We start from the raw sequence: 19,150 nt of genomic DNA, 5'->3' as shown, positions 1-19,150 counted from the left end.
TTTGCTCTTTTAGAGTTGATGCTCTTTGGGCCCGTTCACTACCTCAGCGTCGCTCGACCGTCTCAGGGCCATTCACCCGGAGCACGACGCAGTATGCTCGACTCCACCGCAGCTGGCAGAACCTCTGGCATGCGCTCCTCTCCGGCTGTTCTCCGACGACCTCCGGCTCTCGTCTGGCGCTCCCTTCTTCTCCGCCACTCCACTGACGAATGCGTGCTCCGTGTGCCTTCCTCTCCCGCGACTGCCCGTCTCCAGAGAGCGATGAATATGCCACAAACTTGTTTGAGTCCCGCCCTTATATTGGCTCGGGGCGAGCCGCTCTTTGATCTCTCAACCGAGGCCGGGCTCCGCCCACTTTTCACCTCCAACCTCTCACCCCTGGTAAGCCGTGCTGGGAACCCCATGTTCGACGTCACGGGTTGGCGCCGGGCAAACTCTCCTTTTGATCCGATTATGCAAATCGGCTCGCGGCGCACAATGGCGGCTAGTGCGGAGGGAGCGTTGCTTGTCGATGGTGAGGAGATGACGGTTGCTGCGATGTTTGTAGGAAATGATGGCGTTTTTGTAAGAGATTATGGTGTTGCGATGTTTGCAGGAGATTATAGCATTGCGATGTTTGTGGGAGATGATGGCGTTGCGATGTTTGTTGGTGATGATGGCGTTTTTGTCGGAGATGATGGCATTGCGATGTTTGTTAAAATAAAAGATAGAGAAAGAATAACGGCTACCTCAAAGATTCGCAGCCCGGCACACGAACAATTGCCTTTACACATCAGTGGAGATTCTAACCTGAAACATTTACTTATCAAACTAACTGATCTTCGGGGAACCTGAATGGTGTTTTGTGAATTTCCACAACCGCAACAATATACTCGTGTGTGTACATATATATATATATATATATATATATATATATATATATATATATATATGTTTGTATATATACATATATATATATATATATACATATATATACATATATATATATACATATATATACATATATATATATATATATATATCTTCTTTCGGCTGCTCCCGTAAGGGGTCGCCACAGTAGATCATCCATATGATCCGCATAGTGATTTGGCACATGTTTTACGCCGGATGCCCTTCCTGACGCAACCCTGGTCGCCTCTTACGACACAGGGAAATGGTACACCTATTTTAACCGGGGTATACACCGGCCCAGTATACTGGTACTCATTTCGCCGACCTCGGAAGGATGACAGGCTGAGTCAACCCCCTGGTGTATTAATTCAGTGGCCCAACGGGGCTTGAACTCAGGACCTATTGGATCCCAAGCCGCTGCCCGAACCACTGCGCCAACACCAGGCTCATATATATATATATATATATATATATATATATATATATATATATATATATATATATATATATATATATATATATATATATATATGTATATATATATGTATGTATATATGTATATATATGTATATATATATGTATATATTGTTGCGGTCTTCGCGCCCGCCGGCGTGCGACGGCCACGTAACTCGAATCGCGGCACGTCGCCCACCGGACGGACAATCCAGTCGTGACCCTCTCGGACTAACGCCAGGAACCAGTCACGGGTGGACCTTTCGGTCTCACCGCGATCGAGCCAATCAGCCCCCGCGTGGGATAGGGTTGCTCGCCAAATTCGAACTACCTAAGTACCCACGCGGAGGGTAGACCGGGCGATCGCACCTCGCCGCAGGTCGACTTCGGACACGGGCCACTTAAGCGACCCGTTCCGTACTATCAGAATAACCGAGCGGTGTTATCGTCGACCTCGACGGTTCGATTAATTATCGGGCGTATTCAGCCCACTACCAACCCTTTACGTGAAGCAAGATGGGGATTCAATGGGGGAAAAGACGAAGCGAAGCGGGAGAACAGTTCAACAATAAAGCACATTTATTCTCGGCACACGGGAAGCACACAAATACAATTCCACCAAATGCACACACAAAAAAAAGAAAACACAATTCCATTTACACAAAAAGCAAACATAAAAGTGAAAACACAGTGCAGAGCTAATACCGACTACCGAGCACACGGCAACACTTATACAATTCTACTTCACAGACGGCGCCGACAACACATACCCAAAACCAAGGAAAAGAAATCCCCCAAGAATGAGGTAGGCCTGGGGCCGAGACCGGGTCGGGCCTACCCGTCTGGTGATGAGACGCGGAGCGGCGATGGCCCCGCAACCCGCGGGCCTCGTGGACAGTGCCTGGCAGGGGGTGGGAACGGGGCCCCCTTGGTCGCACTATCTCAGCGCGGGGGGAAACAGGAGGGGGTTGCTGATGCTCGGGGTATAGAGGATCTTTATTATGTGCGACGAGCGTCTCCACCTCGGCCAGGTCGCGCTGTCGGCCTCCCTCGGGTGCAGCTTCCTGCACGACGCGAGCACCCCCTCGTCTGGTGTCGCCGCCTTTCCACAGCTCCGTCCCCTCCGTTCCGACTCCAACGCACACGACGAGCAGCTCCACCGCCCGCGAAGTCTTGACCCTCTGCTTCCGACTCTCCTCTTCTTGACTCTCCGACCTCGTTCTGCTGACTCTCTCTCCTTTTGCGACTCCGACTCTCGTTCTGCTGACTCTCTCGTTCTGACTGACGAACACCGTCCTTTTATCCCCCCCGTAACTTCGCCTTTGACCCCCTCCCTTTGACCTTTCACCTCGCTCCCCATTGGCCCGAGAAAAAGTGGGCGTGAAGGCTTTTTGATCCACAAATTTGCATATATCGATCGTTCTGGAGGCGGGGCCAAATCGCCCCTCGCTCACCGATTGGACGGCAAAAAGTGGGCGTGTGTCGTTTTTGATCCGTTTTTGAAGCAGAAAATCCGTGATTTTGTACACGCTGTTCAACGTGCGCCCTACACGAGTCCAGCATCGGTGCCCATGAGTGGCGCGAGATGACGGTGATGCGATGGTGGCGAGTTGTGACGGTAAAGGTCATGGCGGTTGTGGTGAAGCGGCGTTGTGGTTGGTGGTTGTTGTTGTGGTTGTGATGGTGGCGATTGGTCCAAAATAAAGATAGTAAAAGAAAAACGGCTATCCTAAAGAGTCGCAGCACGTATAAATGACATGTATTCCCACTAGACAACGGGTTTGGGCCTAACTACACATGCACTTACCGAGATACCTCACCTAAGGGACCTGAATGGTGGTTTGCGAATCTGGTAACCACAACAATATGTATATATGTATATATGTATATATGTATATATATATATATATATATATATATATATATATATATATATATATATATATATATATATATATATACATATACATATATATATATATATATATATATATATATATATATATATATATATATATATATATATATATATATATATATATATATATAAACATATCCTGTATTTGTTTAAAAATTCACTGTAAAAGACTATAATAAAAGAGCCTTATGTTTCAGGTGCAACCCTTTGTCAAAGTATGGGAAGAACGAGCAGGCAATGCCGTATTAGGGTACACCAGTTAATAAGTTCGTGTATAATTGTGAAAAGGTGTATGAATAATTAATGAGGTGACTTGTTAGGATAAAGAAAACCCCGGAATGTAATGTTAATTCCTTGATTGTGTTCTTTGCTGAAAGATAGCTTTATCCTCCAAACGCTCTTTTCCAAATCGCTAGAACATGCTTTAATAGCACACACCTGGAAATCACCTTTCATGGTGGGTAGCAAGTTTAAACTGTGCCCCAACTGGAAGTCCAGTTGTGTTCAGGCTTATTGATCGTAAATGTTCAACCACTCTATCTGCCAGACGTCGTTTGGTCTTGTCAATGTAGACCAGATTGCAATGTTTACATGTCAAGGCATGTTTCACAATTCTCGAAGTGCTATCAAAGTATCCTTTTATGCACCATATCCCTCTTGGAACTTTAATAGCATCTTTCGACACAACATGATGACACGTTTTACATCTGGGGCAATTACATTTCAATGACCTTGACCATTGACCTCAAAACAATAGGTTACTAGCTCTTGACTCTCTTAACAGTTAACAGTTGGTTAAGTTTTGTGAAGATCATTTTGGAATTGTGACCTGTAGGTGACAGAGAAATGGACAAACATACCCAGGAAACGAATATGCTTGCGAATCTACGATTTCACAAGTAACTGGGAGATTGAATTTGGAATTAAAGAAATTATTTATCATGGAATTATGATTGCATTTCAATGTTTCATTGCTCTCGTTTGTCACAATGTTACCCTAAAATTGCTGATGTTTCAATTTGAAAGGTCATACCCTGGTGGCTATTGCCTTGTACACCTCCATGTACAGCTCATGGAGGGGCCCATTGGTGTTTCTGGATAGTCTTTACGTCGATGCTGAATTCAGAGGTAAGTGAAATGCTTGCAAATCTGCAACATATGGAAGTTCTTTCAGCTTTGTGGAGTTTTTTTACGATCAAATTACGTGCTTTCTGGTTTCCGAACATATAAGGACTCCGGGTTATTTGTCCCCAAACTCTTGTATATTTTTCAGGAGGCCAAACAAACTTACCATTGTGAGTGATGTACGTACTGTCGTGATGCCAAATGTGACACCATGTGTAAGAGGCTGTGGCTCCTCAGTTTATAGTTATTGATTGTTCAAGTGTTCAGAGTGAAAGTGGATCTGTACCTAGTTTTACAATCCATATGAGTTCTCATTTTCCTCGTGTTTAAAATATAAATGACAGTGTTTATTATCAAATGAAAGTGTTGAGGTGAAAGGCTCTTCCACAGTGTTTGCATGACTCAAATTGGTTTGTGGCATGTACCACATATTTGTTTTGCTTATGAGAATTGTATAATTCTGTTCTTTGAGAATTATTTGAACAGGATTAAGCACGTGCATTCATCAGGTTAAATTTTTGGTGGTGCTGAACGTTGAACTGGGGTTTGAGGGTGGGGTTGGGGTGCTCACAGTGCTATTTAGTTTCTTAGTCGCTGTGAGATGGGAATGCAGTTTGTGACCTGTCATTAAGGAAATGTTCTGCGGGCAAGGTATCAAACGTGGATTTGTCAATGGCAAAACATTTATTGGGGGTTGGGGTTTGATTCAAGAAGGACTTCACACATCCAGGTGTTTTATCAGTGTTCGATCCCTCCTTGGATGGACGTTAAGTTGGGGACTTACTTGCTAGCATTGCTTTGTGGATGTTAAAGATCTCATCGTTTATTTATACAAAGAGTTGGCAAGGTATCACCTGAACTCTGAAAAAAGAGGCAAATTCCATCCATTGATTATCACTGGAAGAATAGCTTGGTGTTAGCTTGGTGGTTAGGGTGGCTGGCTTTGGATCCTGAGTTTGAGCCCCATTAATGCTGAATTAACACCAGGTGTGGTTGACTCAGCCTGTCATCCCTCTGAGATTGGTGAAATGAGTACCAATGTACTAGTATTGGCACATGGCATCATTGGCATAGTCATGCCCCAACAAAATGATAGCTACCCGGCAGTCAAGCTGCCACATGCAAGAAGAAGACTGGAAAGATAAAGGTAGACCACCCACTATAATTCTTGCCATGAGACTGCTTTGGCACCTTCAGAAAGCCTTTGGAAAGCTCCTTCATTAATCTTAGATGTTGTAGAAAAAGTAATAAAATATCTTGCCTTTATTTGCTTTTAAGAAGAACACAAAAATCTCATAATAAATACAATTTATACACATGGTGCTCAGTTAATTTTTACCTTTTTGTTGCTGCATCCTTTGTTGTTGTAGGAAAAGGGATTGGAAAAGCATTGCTGAAAAAAGTTTCCAAGGTAGGTGTGTTGGACGCATACAAATCATGACAAGGAAAAAGTTTTTGAAGAACTGAAGTCTGACTTTTTTATTTGAAAGGTGTGTGTGTGTGTGTGTGTGTGTGTGTGTGTGTGTGTGTGTGTGTGTGTGTGTGTGTGTGTGTGTGTGTGTGTGTGTGTGTGTGTGTGTGTGAGTTTGTGTGTGTTATTATGTAAAGCTGTTTCTAACCACTGAGTGACTGATTCCCTGATATAAATGTTTCGTACCTTCTAAGTGGCGTAGAAAGCTGAAATTTTGCAGACTCCTGCAACTCGAAGCCACTATTCCGAGAAATACCACCAGGACATCCTCCCGCACTTCCACCTCAATATAGCTGCTACCAAGCAGAGGTGTCCTGAACGGCTCGAATCGCTCGTGCCACATGGTGTATGGATGAAGCAAGGCAATTCATATCGCGGGGTTCGGAGCGAGACGATTCCGCAGCTCGGACATGTCTTTCCGGATGTAAAGTAAGGCCGCTTCCGGCCATGACGGTCGGATCGAGTGGTGGCCGGGGCCCAATGGGAGAACCCGATTCGGGTGACGACGCATCGCTTCGCGGCGGCACCCCAGAATCTATGAAAGACAGATCGCGAAGCCATCGAGGGGAGTCGTCAGAGAGGAGTCAGAGTCGGCGTCCTCGTTGTGGTGGTCATCCTCAGCTTCCTTGGCTGGTTCTGGATCGGTCTCTGCGGCGCTTGCTGCACGCCGTCTTCTTCTACAGACTCGTCACTGTCTCCACCCACCCGCCTGCTGTCTGCCACTCCGCCCACTCGCTCTCGACTCCACCTTCTTCACCCACTTGTCGCTGGCTCCACCCACCCAAAGTCCCTCCCTCATGCCTGACAGTCGCGCCCATTCTCTGGACCGTAGCCAAGTAGGAGACAACGCGCCAACTATCAAGGAGGGACCGTTCAGTGGAGCATCCCCCCAAAACGTAATGTGTGGCACGGTCGGTTAATCGTGCAAGGTATTGTGAGGCCGTTAGCCTCATCTCCTCTTCTTTTTGCTCATTATCTCTTCTTCATGGGGTCCGTCGTGTGTGTGTGTGTGTGTGTGTGTGTGTGTGTGTGTGTGTGTGTGTGTGTGTGTGTGTGTGTGTGTGTGTGTGTGTGTGTGTGTGTGTGTGTGTGTGTGTGTGTGTGTGTGTGTGAGAGATGGTGCCTGTCCTTGCTTAAGTTAAGATTGCAGAAGATATGTAGGGACAAGTCTGCTCTGTGGCTGCTTTTGTAAGTTGCTTGTTTAATTGTCACACACCACTTTTCTTTCTTTCTCTACTTACACACAATGAACTATGAACTGTGCCACATCCTTTTCCTCGCCTGTCTGGAATAAATCATTGTGTAGAAATGTTCCCAGTTCGTTTTTGTCTTTTCTTTCATTGATCCAGCATGATTTCTTTCAACATCCAGCATTATCCAAGCCTCGCAGGGACTTTATTCCCAAAGATCCGTTCCTTTTAGCCTGTATGTCCTTGGCAGTGTCGCTCGGCTGCATCTAATCCGATAAGGTGATCCAGTTTGGACAAGGCCTTCCGAGGGCATCAGACAGAGGATTGTTTTTAGGTAACCGGTTAAATCTCAGACAAGAGGGCCTCAAGTCACGTGGTTAAGTTATTGGCATTCATGGTCGTTTTTTTTTGTATACCTTATCAAGGCTCGTGTGACAGCTAACACACAATGCACAGCAAGGGAGGAGGGCATGAGTCAAGCGGGATATGGGAAGGACAAAACAGTGGGGAACAGAGACATTAGATCTGTGGAAGGGAGAGGGATGGGGTGGGGAACATGGGGTATAGAAGATGGATGCTGCAGGGACTTTCAGGAAGGAAAGCAGGGAGTTTGAAGGAGGTCGGTTTGGGTGGATTAACGGTGGTAGAAAAGATCAAGGATTTGGATGGGGGACGATAAGAGGTGGTGGTAAACGGCTGTTTTGAAGGCCTAGAGGGAAGAATGAGATTGAACAGAGTGAGGGAGTTTATTCCAAATGCGGGAAAAAATGAGGATTGAAAGAGTGAAGGTGAGCAGTGATTCGTGATTTTGGTAGTTTTACCAGAAGGGGTTGTTGGCAGATCTTGAGCATCCTGCGGAAATATGATTGGGACAAATCGCAGAAGAGCAGGGGGGGGGGGCGAGACCGGAGAGGAGACGGTTGAAGACTGAAAGATCACCGACCTGCCTGCGGTGAGAGAGTGAGAGGCCCAAAAACTCAGCCTCATCGTGCAAGATACCAATGATGCGAAATGCTTTGGTTTCCACTACGTGAAACCGAGAAAGGTGAGAGGCAGGAGCACCAGCCCGGAGGAGAGAACAGTACTCCATCAGGCTGTGGACAAAAGCTTTGTATGTGGTCAGGAGCTCAGGTGGGCCAAGAAAGGACTTTGCACAACGGAGGATTCCCAGTCGGCAACTGGCTTTGGGGCCAGGTTGGAAATGTGGCTTTCCCAGGAAAGATCGTGGCAGATAGTGAGAAGGTTGGCGAAGGGTGAAGGTTGGTGACCCATCGTGTCATGGAGTTATCCATGTGCGATGGCCTGCGATTCGGGGCAGTCTGGTCGGAACCCAAGTTAGCTCCCCTTCCTAGTGGTCTTCTCACCTGACCCCCAGCCACAACAATATCTTCTGCAATCTTAACTTATGCTATGACAGGCACCATCCCATACACGTATACACACAAACCCGATGAAGATTAGATAGCCAGAATGAAGGAGAGCAGATGAGGACTAACGGCCTCACAATACCTGGTGTGGTTGGATGACCGCGCAACCCAGTACGCTTTGGGGAATGCTCCGCTTGAGTAATCCCACCTCAAGAGTCAGCACGCTATCTCCTGCTTAATCACTTTGCCGGGGCTCATGGAAACGTGTGCTCCGCACTGGTCCAGAGGAACGTCTGTCCCACACCAACCCTGAGTGTAGATGCAGCGACAGCAGCCGAGGGGTAGTGAACAGAGGGCGGAGCACAGAAGCGAAGAAGAGGGCGAGGCAAACAGGCAGAGAAGTGGGCAAGGCAGGCAGGCAGAGAAGAGCAGAGAGAGGGCAGACGGCTTCACGATCTGCCTTTTATACGCCCCGGGCGAAGGGTGGGTGATGATCCGAAGCGACTCACCCTGTCCCGAATTGCGCTCCCTAATTGGGTCATGGCAGTCCTAACCCCGCTCTGCCAGGCTCCTGGGGCCTGAGCTATTCATTATTAGAACACAAAACTAGGATATCTTAGTTAGATAAGTGTCCACCCCCTGAGTTAATACTTGATGCACCTTTGATAGCAATTACAGCTGTGCGTCTGTTGGGATAGGTCTCTACCAACTTTGCACACCTTGATTTTGAAATATTTGCCTATTCTGTGCAAAGCTCTTCAAACTCACTCAAGTTGCTTGTGGAGCATTGATGGACAGCAATCTTCAATTCATGCCACAGATTTTCGATTGGATTGAGGTCATGGCTCTAACTGGGTAGGGCCACTCAAGGACATTTATATTTGTGTTCCTTAACCACTCCAGTGTAGCTTTAGCTGTGTGCTTCGGATCATTTAGCGTGTGCTTCGGATGTCGGAGAGATCAAGTTGCGATGCATCGTTTGGTAAGGTCAAGATCTCTGACCTTTATTTCGCAGATTATGCAGTCATGTTTGCAGAGACTCTCTGCGGAGGATACTTTTTGGGGCTCTCAAGGTGCTGGATGAGGTGTTGGAGCTGCTGGGATTATGGGTTTCTGAGGTCCAAACGAAGATCCAGGCTTTCAATGACATCTTGGGTGCTGCTGTCCTGTCTGTACCTGTTTGTGGCGAGGATGTTTAGGTCAGGGAGAGATTCACTTACCTTTGCAGTGATATTCGTGTCTCTGCTGGCTGTGAGTCAGAGGTCAATAGACGTCTGGGTCGGGTCTGGGGCGTCATGGATTCACTGGATCATGGGGTGTGGCGCTGCCGGTACCTGTTCGATAGGACAAAAGTCCGAGTCTTCAGGTCCTTGGTACTTCCAGTCTTGCTCTATGGATGCGAGACTTGGACTCTGACCAAGGATCTGAGACGGAGACTTAATTCCTTTGGTACCAGGTCTCTTCGGAGAATCCTTGGCTATCGCTGGTCGGATTTTGTGTCCAACGAGCGGTTGCTGAGAGAGACTCGGATGAGATTTGTTACCTTCATTGTCCGTGAGCGTCAGTTGCGGCTGTATGGACATGTGGCTCGTTTTCCTGATGCTGATCCTGCTCACCAGATTCTCTCAGCGAGGGAGTCTCATGAGTGGAGGAGGCCAGTGGGCCGACCACATGCCTCATGGTTGCAGCAGGTTGACCATCATCTCAAGGAGATGGGGATGGGCCTGGCATCTGCCTGGGGGATGGCCAGACGGAGGCCCCTGGAGTACCGGCGGTAAGTGGACGCAGCGACGCGCTGTTCTGGCACATGCTCCCATACCTGACCTGACCCAAGTTATGATCGTTTTCATATTAGACGGTGCATAAATTTCGGTAACATCAGAGTGAGCTGGTATGCTCCGAACCAGGAAGTAAATTTTAAACACGCGATAACTTACGATCGAAAATAAGCAAGTAGGAGACTTGTCTGTAGGAGCAAGTAGGAGAGAAAATTTAAACAACGGTGTTTTTTTTGGTACCTTTAGATGTTTTTTGTTGCTGTTTTGGTACTTTTTTTCCAAGAAAATTGCGTCACATCTATCTATAATTCCATTAGTGTGTGTGTGTGTGTGTGTTTGTGTGTGCGCATCACTTACAAGAGCGAAGGAACGCCCTGTGGTTGTTTGAAAATTATTATTATTATTTTTTTCTCTTCTCTTCTCTGTGTTTTTCCTTGCGATGACATTGCGAAAAGGCAAAATACTGGTGTAGATTTCCGCCCGCCGGCGTGTGGACAGCCGCTTTTAGCCGAATCGTGGCCGTACGCCCACCGTACGAGCAATCCAGTCGCAGCCTTCCGGATCAAACGCCGGAATCCAGCTATGGGTGTGTTTTTAAGCACACCACAGCCTTGTCAGTACTCTACCCACACGCTACAGAGTCCGATCGCCGAATTGTCGATTTACCTAATTATTCGTGCGGGAAGGCTACCGAGAGCTTGTACCTCAACGGGAGCTGCTTGGAAACAAGCCACGTACGCAGCTCGCTCCGTTCTGCGGATACCGAGCGGTGTATTTATCGCGCAGCCCCATTGGACCCGATCACTTTATCAGCAATTAAAAAGCCAGCTATATTCCGAACTCAATGATGGCAGTTCAATGAGGGAAAGGACGCAACAAACAGGTTAACATTTAAACAAGGACATTTATTTGTAAAACGACACATATGCAGTCATGCAGTCATGTATGCAACCAATACACGTATACAATCATGCAGTCATGTATGCAACCAATGCACGTATAGGACAAAACACAAGCAAGAAAAAGAACTACCACCGTTCTATTAATTACGTACACTTATACAGTTCTACTTAAAGACGTGGCACCACAACGCTCATGCAAAGTAAACCCCGGAAAGAAAAGGCCCGGGCTCGTAAGCCTTTAATGTTTCTCAGAGCTTGGGAGACCGAAGGAGCTCCGAGAGGCCGCGCTGGTTACCTGCCGCCTTCGTGGCGACTCACTGGGTGCTCCTTGGCGTCCCGTCCACACGGCAGCTGGCGTGACCGCGGCGTGGCCCAGGCCTCGTCGAGCGGCTCGACAATGCCTCAGAGGAACGAACGGGCCTTTGCTCTTTTAGAGTTGATGCTCTCTTAAGAGCCCGTCCGTTCCTCTGCGTCGTTTGGACTGTCCCGGGGCCCGATCACCTCGGACGGTTATGCCGCTGGTTGGTGACTCCTCTCCGGCCTCTTCCCAGCGACCCACAGCTCGACATGGCACTGCAGGCTGCGCTCCAGGCTCCGCTCTCTCCAGTTCCCGTCCGTCTGCAGACTCCATGCTCCAGGCTGATCCAGCTCCCAACGCGGCCCCGCACAACTTTTTACTTGGTGTCTGCGCGCCTTTATATGGGATCCGTGAGGCGAGTTTTGATCTCCGATCCCTCACCTCTGACCCCCCGCTGGCTCCGCCCCTTTCGATCTTTTGATCCGATTTCGATGCGAAACTCGGAGAGAGCGGACGTGGCAGAGATCATCTGCGCCACGCGGACGTTGTGGAGATCACCGACCCCCGTCCTAACAGGGAACCCCTGCGTCTGTCCGCTACGATGCCGTTTGTGGGGAACTCGCCATGGCTGGCGCAAAGATGGCGGCGTTTGCGGAGATGAAGGTGAGGCGATGTTTGTTGTGGTGAGGGGATGTCGTGGTGGTCGTTGAGGAGATGCTTTATGAGAGTGATGTTGGTGCTGGAGGTGGTTACTGTGGAGATGGTTGATGAGAGTGATGTTGGTGGTGGAGGTGGTTGTTGTGAAGCGGTTGGTCCAAAATAAAGATAGTAAAAGAAAAACGGCTACCTCAAAGATCACAGTCCGGTTACATGAATAATTTCCCTTAGACATCGGTGGGGAAATCTATCTGAACACAGACTTATCGACATAACTGATCTAAGGACCGATATGGTGCTCTGTGAATTTCCACAACCGTAACAATACATTGGTGCTTATCGAATAATTGGCCTTTAAAACTAAATTGAAAATAATCGTAACTGCGATATGCGAACTTCCGGACAGTGAGGACTTAACTTCCGGACTTCTGGAGAGTGACGATTACTGTATTCTTTCTCGATTTTTTCTCGATTTTTTTTTTCTCAATTTATCGACTTTCTGTATTCTTTCTTTCTCCATTTCTGTACTTTCTCGATTTCTTTCTCGATTTTCTTAAACACAATGCACCAATCCAGTCAGTGACGATAACTGTATTCTTTCTCGATTTTTTTTCTCAATTTATCGACTGACTGTATTCTTTTTTTTCTCGATTTCTGTACTTTCTCGATTTCTTTCTTGATTTTCTTAAGTCAATGCCCCAATCCAGTCGTCGTTTACGAGAGCGAAGGAATGGCCTCTGTGGTTGCTGTTTCTGGCACGCGGTTTGAAAGTAGTTTTTTTTTTGTTTGCACGTACGGCCACGCACGTACGGGCACGCACCTACGGGCATGCATTAGTACCTTAAAAGAAGAGATCAACACGTTAAACGAAAGCAAACCACTGACAGGTGGAATTTGGGTGTTCTAGAAGGAAAGCCATGATACCTAATGCTCATTTTTATGAAACCAGATGAAGATACTGCTGCTGATAAGAATAATGTGTTGAATGATAATGCCAACGTGAAACAACTTCGGGTTACTGTGGATGGAACATTTTATCCACGAGATAGATTGTAAATTGATTGGGATAGAAATTATTATGCCGAAGCATACAAGTTTTACCAAACGGTGTGTGAAAGCAATGATAACAAGTGGTGCCAGGCACAACAAATCCCGCCCATTTAAGGCATAAGGTTATTTTGGGGATCAAATTTAAATTTGATACATCCTTAACCTGAATGTTGATTATAAGGAATAGAATAAGGAATATTTTTGTCTTAGTATGAAGTCAATTAAACCGTTTTTGACGAAGTTATGACCGTAAAATGATTTTGACCTTTCAAGGCCACGTAAGGTCAAAGGTCATGGTGTCAAATGAAAGCCAATAAAGGACTTGATATATGTCTTCCATAGTAAACACGCATATTCCTAACCTTTTTTGATTTATAATGGAAAATTTGTAATTTTGACCGATGACCATGACCCCCAACACTTCGGACGCTACCGATCTTCACAAATATGCATTTTTCACGATAGGAATGGGTAGGATTATAAGTGATAAATAGAATAAGGTTCACTATAAGCTTTCACATTGTATTCAAAATACAATGTGAAAGTTTTACACAAAATACAAAATGTGATAAACTATCACATTGTATTCAAAATCAAAAGCCTTGTATGATCAATGTTAATGCAATCCAGAGAAAAGGAGCAGTATGAATTGTTGTTTTGCTCATAAAAGAACAGGTTAAAATCTTGAACGATCCTGGCTCATTAAAATTAAAATGTCAAAGCCAATGTTGAAGAAATATTCAATAAGAGAGACGAGTGGAAGATTTCTCCCATTTCTAATTCCTTTATTTGCTGGTTTAAGTAGGGATGGAGTATTGACGGGCGGTATTTCAGCAGCGGAGAAAACCGCCAACGAAAGGAAGGCTCAAATACAGGCTCAAAAAGACTTGGAAAGACATAACAATGAGTTGGAAAAACAAATTGGTGGAAGTGGTGTGATTGTAGATTTTGCTGAAAAACTTCAAAGCCTACCTGATAAAGTGAGATTGTAAGTTGGAGATATGCTTTGTTCTATCACACAAGCAGGTGTAAAATTAATTAAAAGGGGGGTAATGGATTATATCTTTCTCATAAATAAATGAGCATTGATGAGTGGTTTAAAGAATTTGGAAAGAATACAACATCAAAGATAGAACTTGCCAAATATTGTAAGAAATTAAAAATTGATAATGTTTTTTTTTGTATGAAAGATGAATTAACAAACTTGTCTAAATATATAAAGAATATTATTTTGAATTTGGAAGATCATCATGGAAACGGTTCTCATTTGGTTTGTATTTATATTAATCAGGTTAAATATTATTTTGAAAGTTATGGTCTTCCATCACCTGTTGAAGTCATGAAATTCTTACAAAATGGTGTTTTTCGAGTCGGTTATCTCCGAGTCATACAGAATTCACAGTTCCAATTGAAATAAAATTTTATAAAGAAGGCCATATCGTTTATATGAGAATAGGACATTGGATATATGATATGAATTATTTCGGGTATAATTGGTCATTTAAAATGAACCTAGAAAGCATGGAAGAATTAAATGAGTCTCGCAAAGAAGAATATTATCCACTTGGTGCCGAGAATGAGATTTGTGGAAGCACGATTAGCAAATAACAAATAAAATAATTTAATCAGGCTAAAATCAATAATGGTTTTGCCATAGTTGATATCATGAAAACACAAAGAACACGATTATATATAGAAAGTAAAGGAATACAAACTGATTTAACAATTGGAAGATGGGGACGTATTAACTGTCATCATATTAATCTGTCATATATTTCTGATACATAAATGACAGCAAGAAGGCTTCAAGAAAAGTATGATTTCTGTGTCCAAGCATACATACAAAAAAGGGTGTTCGTATTTTTATAAATATGTTCTTCAACATAAGAATGGGGTATTTTCAAGAATTGATTGGCTTTATACTGATGTTGCTAAACCAACAAGTTTGGATTGATCTAAAATGTTATAATGAAAAGATTTTAAAGTTGAGAAAATACGAGGCTTTTTTACAAATTCAGGAGAAATTGTATTGGTTTCCTATTGTAAAAAAAAATTTGGATACAGGAATATCAAGAAATCCAGATGAATATATTTGTGATATTCTATGGGGTGAAAGTGGTTCAAGGGTCGTGAGGGATGAGGAAGGAGTTGAAGAAACCGAAGCAAGAGAGGAGTGGGAGAGGGAGAAGAGAGTCGGAGAGGGAGAAGGGAGAGAAGAGTAGGAGAGGGAGAAGAGAGAGAAGAGTAGGAGAGGGAGAGGAGAGAGAGAGAATAGTAGGAGAGGGAGCAGAGGAGGAGGCAAGGGAGAAGAGAGGGGTGGAGGCAAGAGGGAAGCGAGGCAGAGGCAAGGTAGAAGAGAGGCAGAGGAAAGGTAGAAGAGAGGCAGAGGCAAGGTAGAAGAGAGGCAGAGGCAAGGTAGAAGAGAGGCTGAGGAAAGGGAGAAGAGAGAGACGCTGAGGCAATGGAGAAGAGAGGGGTGGAAGAAAGGGAGAAGAGAGGGCGGAGGCAATGGAGAAGAGATGGGCGGAGGCAAGGGAGAAGAGATGTGCGGAGGCAAGGGTGAAGAGAGGGGCTGAGGAAAGGGAGAAGAGATGGGCGGAGGCAAGGGAGAAGAGATGGGCGGAGGCAAGGGAGAAGAGATTGGCGGAGGCAAGGGAGAAGAGATGGGCGGAGGAAAGGGAGAAGGGAGGGGCGGAGGCAAGAGAGAAGTAAGGCAGAGGCAAGGTAGAAGAGAGGCAGAGGTAAGGTAGAAGAGAGGCAGAGGTAAGGTAGAAGAGAGGCAGAGGCAAGGTCGAAGAGAGGCAGAGGCAAGGTCGAAGAGAGGCTGAGGAAAGGGAGAAGAGAGGGGTGGAGGAAAGGGAGAAGAGAGGGGCGGAGGCAAGGGAAAAGAGAGAGGGGCGGAGGCAATGGCGCAGAGAGGGGCGGAGGCAAGGGAGAAGAGAGGGGTGGAGGCAAGGGAGAAGAGAGGGGTGGAGGCAAGGGAGAAGAGAGGGGCGTAGACAAGGGAGAAGAGAGAGGCAGATGCAAGGGAGAAGAGAAAGGCAGAGGCAAGGGAGAGAATGAATAAATAGAAAAACATGGAAACCAATGAGATTTAAAAAAGATTGGAGGTATTACAGAAAATAAATCTATCTCAACGCAGTGAGGAAAACAAGGAAATGATAAGTCTCGGAAAAATATATGCATCAAGAGTATTAACAGCGATTTCAGGGAGAAAATTTTAACGAGAAAGTGGAGATAACTAAGGAAAAGATTATATTATTGATGATGTTGGTGTGTTGGTTAAAGTTATACATTTTTTTATGCAATAGAACGAGCAGAGAGTGAAGGCATTTCTTGGGATTCTTTATATTTTAAAAGTTAAGATTCAAATGTGCATGTTGGAAACTAAAAAGGTTTTCACACTCTGTCGGAATTTTTCTCATAAATAAATGAGTTATTGTCCCAAATGTAAAAAGAAACCCAAGAGTGAAAATATCTAATGTTAAAAATAAAAATAATAAGGTTATATAAAAAGGGATATGTTTGATGTGTGGCTCTAAAAAGAGTAAATTCATCTCCAAACAAAAACAAAAAACAAAAACAAAAACATCAGATATCAAAAAGTTGTTATCAGGAAGTAAATTTACAACAACTGGAATACCAGGGCAATTACATCTACCAAGGTGTTCTTTCTGTGGTCCAGGAACAAACTTCGATAAAACATTAGATTAGGCTATCCTGAACCTTGGGCTAAACCTAAAAACAGAGTTGATGAAGTGTGTATGAAGCACGATATTGATTATAGAAATAGCACGACATTGGAAGAAAAACACGAAGCGGATCAATAAATGTTGTATAATTTGTCTCTGATACAAAATCCAACCTTGAGAGAAAAAGTTGATAGGTTCATCGTGAAGAAGATGATCAGTGCTAAATTGAAACTTGGGCTTGGAAATTCAAAAAACCTATGGTCTCTAATGATGACATTAAGATTGAAGAGCAATTAGCTGATGAATTACATAAACCAACTAGAGGGGGAGCACTCGGGAGAGTGCAAAACCTCCGCCGCCAGTACTGCTAGGTCACTCAAGTGAACCTGATATCCTATTCATTCAATTTGACGTCAACAGTGCTCACAGAGTTATAGTTTGCAATTTTCCCTTTTACTTTTAACTTTTACATACTCAATTCATTCGTCATAACGAGATTCCTAGAGACAGAAATTGATTTTTCGTGGGTATATCCACCTGAAGTTCCAAAATCAGCCGCAATTATAATTTTGGCATGTTTTTTGTTGGAAATCACTTGTAACATGTAGAAATGCAAAAAAAAAAAAATCGAAATTTTGTTGAAAAAAAGTTGTAAAAAAAACTTTTTTCTCTAACAATTTTTTTTGGGGGGGAGGGGGGGGTTGGAAATCACTTAAATCATGTAGAAATGCAAAAAAATTAAATTCAAATATTTTTTTAAAATGGCCGCCATAGCGGCCATATTGGATTTTGGACCAAGTCCAAAATCTAATGGCATGATCCTTGGAACATACCTAATCCCCCCACCAAGTTTCGTCGAAATCCGTCAAGGAGTTTTTCTGTAATCCTGTTCACAAACAAACAAACAAGCAGTCATAGACTGGTACTTACGAAATCGTCAACTTGACCTCTGACCTTGTCTAATAAAAGCTATCTCTAGAGAAGGTAGCGACGCAAACCAGAAGTTTCTCTGATGATTTTGTACCAAACCATCAAAAATCGGTAACGTCGACCGAAGCAAAAATCTCCATTTCTCCACGCAATTATTTTATATTATTTTATCAAAGTCACAAAACCGTAATAATCGGCCATCCACCAACAATATTTACATAATCCGACGGCTTAGCGAGTCAGGCATGCGACGATAACCTTTATTGGGATAAAAAAATGACTTTTAAACACCATCTTTATCGAAAACACCGTCAGCGCGCACACGGAAAACCATTACGTGATCAACGCCGCCTCTGCTCAAGTGCACTGCACCACGTGACGACCCATGATGCGGTGAGTGAAATATTTTTTATACAATCTTAAAACGTCTCCAAAACATCCGATTTTTACCAGAATTTCGACAACCGAGTTTTAAGCGTCCTAAGCGATCGCAAAAACCGAAGACAAAATTAAAATGGAAGTTAAAACGAACTCGTAACGTCGAGCGAAGCAAAAATCTCCATTTCTCCACGCATTTATTTAATATTATTTTATCAAAGTCACAAAACCGTAATAATCGGCCATCCACCAACAATCTTTACAGAATTTGACGGCTTAGCGAGTCAGGCATGCGACGATAACCTTTATTGGGATAAAAAATGACTTTTAAACACCATCTTTATCGAAAACACCGTCAGCGCGCACACGGAAAACCATTACGTGATCAACGCCGCCTCTGCTCAAGTGCACTGCACCATGTGACGACCCGTGACGCGGTGAGTGAAATATTTTTTATACAATCTTAAAACGTCTCCAAAACATCCGATTTTTACCAGAATTTCGACAACCGAGTTTTAAGCGTCCTAAGCGATCGCAAAAACCGAAGACAAAATTAAAATCGAAGTTAAAACGAACTCGGAACGTCGAGCGAAGCAAAAATACTCCATTTCTCCACATGAATTTACGGAATTATGTTTGACCTCACTGTGACCTTGACCTTTGACCGATTTTGACCAAAGTTTAATAAACGCTAGCCATCACGCTCCTAAATTACTTGGTGTAATTTGACATTGGTAGCTTCTTCTGTTCTCGAGTTATCGTGCCTACAAACAAACACACAAACAAACCAACAAACACACAAACAAACAAACAAACACACAAACAGAGGACGGAAGTCATCAATATACTTATGAAATCTTTAGATTTCGTAAGTAACAAACTAACAGAAAGGGGTGAAAACAGTAACCTCCGATCTTCGATGGCGGAGGTTAATCATCACAAAGTTCAATAGAAGGAAGATTCCAAAGAAGTTGATTATAACTGGTCCGTTGACTTGATTGAACTCATTAATGATAAGGGGTACAAGTATGCTTTAACTGTTATTGATTT

The 19,150-nt window shown here is 44.3% G+C and overlaps 1 protein-coding gene across 2 annotated transcripts in view; it reads left to right on the top strand.

Moving 5' to 3' along the window:
- Nucleotides 1-19,150, top strand: part of LOC147013002 (thialysine N-epsilon-acetyltransferase-like) — a 70,884-nt gene that overhangs the window by 40,741 nt on the left and 10,993 nt on the right. For both annotated transcript variants that reach the window (XM_085854431.1, XM_085854429.1), the window contains 2 exons: nt 4,289-4,390; nt 5,758-5,798. In XM_085854431.1, coding sequence (XP_085710557.1) covers nt 4,289-4,390; nt 5,758-5,798 — 143 coding nt within the window. The remainder of the gene's footprint in view (nt 1-4,288; nt 4,391-5,757; nt 5,799-19,150) is intronic.

The sequence above is a fragment of the Eptatretus burgeri genome, chromosome 14 (genome assembly GCF_056783735.1).
Source record: "Eptatretus burgeri isolate ZD-2024b chromosome 14, Ebu_testis_v1, whole genome shotgun sequence".
Lineage (NCBI taxonomy): Eukaryota > Metazoa > Chordata > Myxini > Myxiniformes > Myxinidae > Eptatretus > Eptatretus burgeri.
Note: the sequence above shows the minus strand (reverse complement) of the source record. Positions and strands in the feature narration are given on the sequence as shown.